The sequence below is a fragment of the Chiloscyllium punctatum genome, chromosome 9, assembly GCF_047496795.1.
Source record: "Chiloscyllium punctatum isolate Juve2018m chromosome 9, sChiPun1.3, whole genome shotgun sequence".
NCBI classification, from domain to species: domain Eukaryota; kingdom Metazoa; phylum Chordata; class Chondrichthyes; order Orectolobiformes; family Hemiscylliidae; genus Chiloscyllium; species Chiloscyllium punctatum.
The window spans coordinates 8,555,239-8,563,189 of NC_092747.1; the positions used below are offsets into that span (position 1 = coordinate 8,555,239).

The following is a 7,951-nucleotide window of genomic DNA, read 5'->3' on the forward strand; positions in this document are numbered from 1 at the left end:
AACCACTTAGTGAGCCTTGTTTGATGAGAAGTTAACTGCCCATATCATGGAAAAGGAAATCTGCTTGCCCCTTCTTGATGGTTAAACAGCAACTCCCACAGGATATGCACGTGAAAGAGTGGCAACTGGGGACAAGATTAAGCTTGGTTCTGATGCATTGATTGGTTGAATCACAGAATCGTCGCAGTGCAGAAGAGGCCAATTTGCCAATCGTGTTTGCACCATCTCTTCATGTGAGCAATTTATTTAGCGCCATGATCCGATCTACTCCCTGTAACCTTAAACATTCTCCCTTTTTAGTTAGGTCTAAAATGAGGAAAACACTCGGGCATTACATTCCAGACTTTAATTGCTTGCTGCATGAAAATGTCACTTTGCTTCTTTTGCCAATGATTATCATAATCTATGCTTCTTTTCCTCAATCTTTTCACGTGTGGGAGCAGATTCTCCGTTTTTATCAAACAAAAAAACCAAAGGACTCTGGATGTTGGAAATCAGAAACAAAATCACAGATTGCTGGAAAAACAGTGCAGGTCTGGCAGTATCTGTGGAGAGAAAGCAGAGTTAATGTTTCAGGTCCAGTGACACTTCTTTAGAATTAACAGGACCCGAAATGCTGCCAGACCTGCTGAGTTTTTCCTGCAATGTGTGATTTTGTTTCTCCGTGTCTACTCTGTCCTACTCTTCATGATTTTGAGTGACTGTCAAATCTTCTCTCAGCCTTCTTTTCTCCAGGGGAAACAGTGACAACTGCACCAATCAATCTTGTTAACTTTGGCTTCAGAACTGAGGAATCTTGTGAATAGACTACTGATATTCAGTGATATATGATTTAAGTCTAGGAATAATGAAGTATTTATACTAGAGGGAATATTCTAACTAATGTTATTTCTTGTTTTATCATCTATGTGAGTTCATTACATGCTAATCAAGGTGAACATTCCGTTGTACTGTTGGAAGGTGAAGCGTTGGTGTTTTGGTTAATTAATTCAAATAACTTTTACAATAGTTAATTGTCTTTGCTAGGAAAACTATTTTCAAAAATTGACTGGAAGACACTATGTTTTTCCTACAATGTCAGGTGTTACTAAATTGTCAGATATTACTTTAACTACAAAGTGTGATGCGGAAGTAGAAACCATCATTGGAACGTACTTGTAATGTTAATTTAGAAATGAAATAATCTGTGAAACCAAACTAATTGATGAGAGAAGATAGAACTCGTCCGCCCTACAAGATGTTTGTTGAACTAATCACCCAAAAGTGCAGTTTGTAGCATTGATTGATTCATTTATTGTCACGTGGACCTAAATGCAGTGAAAAACTTTGTTTACGAACAGCACAGGCAGATCATAGTAAACAAGGAACATACAGATCATAGGGTGGAAAGAAACTTGGACAGAGGCACACAAGGCATGTGCTAGGCAAGATGAACATTGACAAGTTCACCTTATTTGAAGTTAATGTTTACAGATTCAAATTTTAAGACAAAAATGTAGAATGATTATAAGAAATATTAAAGTGAGATATGCTCTAGGGTGCTCACAACAAGTCGCATGGTGTCGGCGCCATCTTGGAGTATGGTATTGAAATAAAGACTTATTGTATAAATAAATCAGACTGACCGAAAATAGAAAATATTGAAAATGCACGAGGTCAAACAGCATCTGAAGTGAGAGAAACAGTTAACATTTCAGATCAATGATTTTTCATCAGCAGCTGCTTTGATTGGTATTTTCTAAGAATCTGAAATTGGAGGATGCTTCCCTCTCCTTTTTTAATGCAGTGTGAAACCCAGGTGTAGTCTTATGCCACCAGTTCTTTCTATACGTTCCTTTATATTATTCTATTTTCTAAACTTTTGATTTCTAGCATTATAATCCTTGTTCTTCATTGAATGGCTTTATTTCAAGTACTGCAATGCATTTTGATATAGTTTGTTTTTTTTAATCATTTTGCTTAGTAATTAGAGGCTATCGCAGATGTTAGTTGTAGCTTTCCAAAGATCAGAGCAGATGGTTTAATTGTGAGGAATGATGATTATTATATACATTATATTAATTATAGACGGCTGCGGTTTTATTTAATATACGGTATCATAGATTTTATTCCAGTTAATACCTGAGCATTGTGTACTTCAAAAATTCAACAGAATGATTCCAAAAACTAAACGATATAGCTACAAGAAGCCGTTTGAACATTTGGAACCTTTTTTAGAGCAATGAGCATTAATAGTTTTGAAAGTCATGAAATCTGGAAGAGTAGGTGATGAAAGCTATTCACTGCTTGATCAATAATTTACAAGTAAGCATGCATCAGCACTGACTCAGTAGTAGCATACTTGTCCCTTGAATCAGAAGACTGTGGAGATTTAAACCCGACTCCAGATGCTTTGGCACACAGTTTCTAGTTGCTGTGACGTTGAGGGAGTGTTTCATTGTATCTTTCAGTTAAAACATTGAACCAGAGCCTTATCTGCCCTCTCAGGTGGATGCATAAACATCCCACAACAACTATCTGAAGGAGAACAGAGAAGCACTTTCTGACTAATACTCATTCCTTAATCAATAAAGGAGATTATCTCATTATGTATTTGATTAAATTTCCTGTAACGCAGCTGTATTGTCCAGATTGACTGCTCATTTCCCTACTTTTCAGTTGCAACTAACCTTAAAGCAACTGTAAAATGCATTGGTTTGCCTTGAGGTCATGAAAGATGTTACATAAGAAATACAAGCAGGAGTGATCTCATCAGTCTGTTCCACAATTCAATAACATAATCGCTAATCTACTTCAGCTTCATGTTCCTGAACTAACCTCTATCCCTTTAATAATTTTGATATTTAGAAATCTGGGGCAGCACTGTGGCTCAGTGGTTAGCACTGCTGCCTCACAGCACCAGGTTCATTTCCAACCTCGGGCGACTATCTGTGCGGAGTTTGCATATTCTCCCCGTGTCTGCGTGGGTTTGCTCCGGGTACTACAGTTTCCTCCCATAGTCCAAAGATGTGCAGGTTAGGTGAATTGGCGTGCTAAATTGCCCATAGTGTTAGGTACATTTGTCAGAGGGAAATGGGTCTGGGTGGGTTACTCTTCGGAGGGTCTGTGTGGACTTGTTGGGCCGAAGGACCTGTTTCCACACTGTAAGAGATCTAATCTATCAGTCTCTGTCTTGATCATACCCAGTGAATTTGCCCCCACAGCCCTTTTGGAGCAAGGAATTGCAAATATTCGCAACTCTGGGTGAAGAAACTTATCCTTCATCTTAGTCTGAAATAAAATGCTATGTAACCTGGTTCTTTACCTTCAAACTAGGAAGAATATCCTTCTTGCATCTACGCTGTCAAATCTCTAAGAATTGTGAATATTTTGAGATCCCATTCAGACATCTCTTGGTCTTCTGAAAAAGAGAGGATAATGGCCCAGTTAAATCTTTCCTGCCGGGCAATCTGTTTATTCCAGGAGTTAGTTTGGTGAACCTTCATTGAACTTCCTCAATGACCAGTGTTTCTTTCCTTGGGTAAAGCGACCAATACTATATGTGGTCTCACCAAGACTCTTAATTGACATAAGACAGCTTTACTCTGATACTCAAATTGTCTAGTCATAAACACAGTATAATATTTGCTGTCTTAACTGCTTATTGGACTTGCATATTTACTTAAAGTGATTTATGTACAAGGGCACACAAGCCCTTTACCAGCTTCTCACTGTTAATACCCCCTAGTCACAATCTGCCAACCAGATAATTGCTTACTTATTCTTATCTTTGTTTTCTATTCATTAATCTGAATCCAACCTATTACATTCCTCTCAATCCCATTTGCTGTAATTTGTTTTCTTTTTTACTAACCTTTTGTGTGGAGCTTTATCAAAAGCTTGCTGAAAGTCTAACCATACAAAAATGTAATCTTATTCCTTTCACTTCTGTTGGTTACATCCTAAAGAAACTCAAACAGGTTTATTAAACATAATTTCCCTCTCATAGCTCCATATTGGCTCTTCCAAATCTTACTGTTATTTTCTAAGTATCCTGTAATCACATTCTTTATTTTAGATTTTAGTATTTCTCAAATGATCAAAAAGATGCTAGGCTAGCAGACCTGCAGTTACCCCTTTTCTCTCCATCCTTTTCTAAAGTTTTTTTAAAAATCATTCATTTTTGTGGGATGTGAGCATCATTGGCTGGCCAGCATTTATTGCCCGTCCCTAGTTGCTCTTGAGAAGGTGGTAATGTGCTGTCGCCTTGTACCGCTGCAAGCCACCTGCTGAAGGTTAACCCACAATGCCATTAGGGAGAGAATTCCAGGATTTGACTCAGTGACCATGAAGGAACAGTGTTATATTTCCAAGTCAGGATGTTGAGTGATTTGGAGGGGAACTTGAATGTGGTGATGTTCCCATGTATCTGCTGCCAGTGTCCTTCTAGATGGAAGTGGTCATGGGTTTGGAAGATGCTGACTGAGGATCTTTAGTGAATTTCTGTCTTGCATCTTGTAGATAGTACACACTGCTGCCACAGAGCATTGGTGGTGGAGGGAGTGGATATTTGAGAATGTGGTCACAGTCAAGCAGGCTGCTTTGTCCTGGATAGTGTCAAGCTTCTTGAGTGTTGTTGGGCCTGCACTTATCCAAGTAAGTGGGGAGTATTCCATCACACTCCTGACTTGTACTTTGTAGATGGTGGACAGGCTTTGAGGAGTCAGGAGGTGAGTTACTCACTGTGGTGTTCCTTGCCTCTGACCTGCTGTTGTAGCCACTGCACTTATGACGTGAGTCCAGTTGAGTTTCTGATCAATGATAGCTCCCAGATTGTTGATAATAACACCATTGATTGCCAAGGGTTGGTGGTTAGATTGTCTCTTACTGGTGATGGTCATAGCCTGGCATTTGTGTGGCGTGAATGTTACTTGTCAGCCCAAGCCTGGATATTGTCCAGATCTTGTTGCATTTGGACATGGACTGCTTCAATGTCTGAGGAATCGTGAATAGTGCTGAACGTTTGTGCAATCATTGACTAACATCCCCACTTATAGCCTTATAATGGAGGGAAAGTCATTGATGCAGCAGCTGAAGATGGTTGGGCCTAGGATACTGTCCTGAGGAACTCCTGCAGAGATGTACTGGAGCTGAGATAACTGACCTCTTCCTATGTGTCAGGTATGACTAACCACCAGACAGTTTGCCCCTGATGTCCACTGATTCCAGTTTTGCTAGGGCATTCTTGATGCCACACTTGGTCAAATGCCACCTTTATGTCAAGGGTTGTCACTCTCACTTTGCCTCTGCAATTCAATTCTTTTGTCCATGTTTGAACCAAGGCTGTGATGAGGTCAGAAGGCGAATGGCCCTGGCAGAACTAAAACTGGGTCCCACTGAGCAGGTTATTGTTGAGCAGGTGCTGCTTGATGGTACTATTGATGACACCTCCCATCACTTTACTGATGATTGAGAGTAGACTGATGGGATAGTAATTGGCCAGGTTGACTTTGTCCTGCTTTTTATGTACAGGATATCCATCATCCAATCGGCAGGAACCATTCCAGAATCTGTAGAATTTTGAAAGGTGACAACTAATGCATCTTTTGTCTCTAAATCTGCTTGAATTTCTCTGGTACTTTGTGTTTAAAATGGTAGTATCTTGAAGTCCCTTGTTTCCATTAATCCCAGATTCTCCATTATTTCTGGGAGGTTTTTTGAATTCTCATCCATGATGTGAGTATTTATTTATTTACTTTATTACTTCATGAGATTTGGGCATCACTAGCAAGTCTATCTGTCATTGAACCAAGTAACTTACTAATGCATTTTTAGATTGCACTCAAAAGTCAGCAATGTTACTGTGGACCTTGAGTCACGTAGGCCCGATTAGGTAAGGATTGCAGATTTGTTTCCCTAATTAGTGAACCAGATAGTTTTTAACAACAGTTGGCTATAGTTTCACAGTCATCGTCACTCGGACTAACTTTAAATTCTAAAGTCAATCATTTGAATTTAGATTCTGCATCTGCCATAATAGAATTTGAAATCCAGTTTCTCGAGCATTGGCCTGAACTTCTGGATCATTAATCCACTGACTATACCTCAATGCCACCAACTCCAAGAGGTTCTCTGCTATTTGCTTAGTCCCTATTATAAATTCATCTGACTCTGCCTGTAATGAACCCATTTTTTGTTTTTCTAATCACTTCCTTTTTATGTATCTTTTAAAGTCTCTTTTTATGTCTGTTGCTGATGTACTTTCATATCCTGTTTTCCCATTTTTATTCTTTTGCAGAATTCTGAATGGCTCCCAATCATCAAGCCTGGCATTGTTTGATCACATTAGATATCCCTTTCTTTGATCAAACTCAATTCCCAATTTTTTTTTAAATTTGCCAGGGTTGGAACATTTTCTTGGCAGGGTTTTTGTACTTTAGAAGAATGGGTTTTGTTTTAGACTATGTATTAATTCTTTCAAATGTTAGCCATTGCTTGTCAGCTATTATAACTTGCATTGTAGCTTTCACAAACATGATAGCTGATATGTCCCTCATATTTTCAGTTTCCCTTAGATTTTAGGTGCTAGTTTCTGATAGAACTACATCATTTTCAGAGTTAATGTAAAAAGTCTGTAATAACGTGACCATGGTATAAATGCAAATTATTTCCTTACAGATTTATGGTTAACTTGAGAAGAATGAAGAAGCAAGTTCTTAAAATATTTTTTCTATTTTCTGCACAGGCTCATTAGAGCATTTGGCTGTTTTGTGTAATATTATTTGTGAAAGTTCAATAGGTTAACTTGCATAATTCAATTTGGAATGACAGCACCTACGTAACCAGAATGGGTGAATTGGCCACCTTCCAGGTTGCAATATCTGTGATTCTATGACTACTTTCTTTCTTTCCTAGTCTATACCTCAGTATTCCATACCCAGTCAGTCCAGCTCAAATGTAGTGGTCGAACCCAGTGGTCTCTTGGACATCACAAACTTTACCAGCCAGCGAATCGCAGATGAGGAGTCTGTACAGTATTCAGCCATGGAACATGATGTGGACAGTAGCAACGAAGAGGGTACAGAGCCTAATTCAACAGGAAGCACCACAGGACAGTCACATTGAAAGAATAAAGGATAAAAGTAAAATGTATCCCAAGGCGTTCTTCAGAACCTGGAGAGATTTCTCCACAAGTCTGAACATGTGTTTTTTAAAAATATTGTACATAGAGACTTTTTTAAAGGAAGAAAATGTAAAGTGTTCTGTATACATTTAGACTTTTAAAAGTGAATCTTGTGTAGGAAGTTCTTTTTTTTTGTAAAAAAAAGCTTCTCTATGATTTAGAGAAGGTCCCAATATTTCCACCTTTACGTATATGTGAAAATTGGCCAAGTCACAAAGAATCTTCTGCTCAGCATTCCCAGAAGGAACACTAGGAATCTGGGCACATTATTGTGAGCCTTCCAGCTGCTTTGAGAAATTACGCACTGTTGTCACAGCTGCAGCTCTGAATTTGAGGTGCGATTTTCCTTGGGGAAAGGCGGCATGTTTGGAAATATGTACCATTATTAATAAAGAAAAACATTTCTGCAGTTCACCCCATTGAAGTGAGTTATCTGAAAATCTCAGACTTCTAGATCTACCTATTGACCGAGTTTTGCATGATCTAATTTTGTCAGGAGGATGTTAACGTTCAAGGTTATTTTCTCAATTGTCCAGCAGTATTAATTTTATAATTTGTTACAAAAATCCTATGAGGTTATTGATTATCCAGCATGAAAGTGTTGAAGTCTATGGGTAACTACTTTGCATGAAATAGTTAAAATTCCTACTTCAACAGAAATAATTCTGGAGGGAAGACCTGTATGTTGAAATGTCATCATGTCTCCACTAGAATTTTGGGTAAGAAATTAAAGAAAAACTTTGTAGGATAAAAATGCAGAACTGGTGACATCTGAAAGTAAAGAGGCAG

General features: G+C 38.4%; 1 protein-coding gene across 5 annotated transcripts in view; it reads left to right on the forward strand.

The window, feature by feature from the left end:
- The window catches only part of emsy (EMSY transcriptional repressor, BRCA2 interacting), a 94,344-nt gene extending 86,768 nt beyond the window's left edge, over positions 1–7,576 (forward strand). For all 5 annotated transcript variants that reach the window (XM_072576821.1, XM_072576823.1, XM_072576824.1 and 2 more), the window contains one exon: positions 6,895–7,576. In XM_072576821.1, the coding sequence (XP_072432922.1) occupies positions 6,895–7,104 (210 nt within the window). In that variant the 3' untranslated portion in view covers positions 7,105–7,576. The remainder of the gene's footprint in view (positions 1–6,894) is intronic.
- The last annotated feature ends 375 nt before the right edge of the window (positions 7,577–7,951 follow it).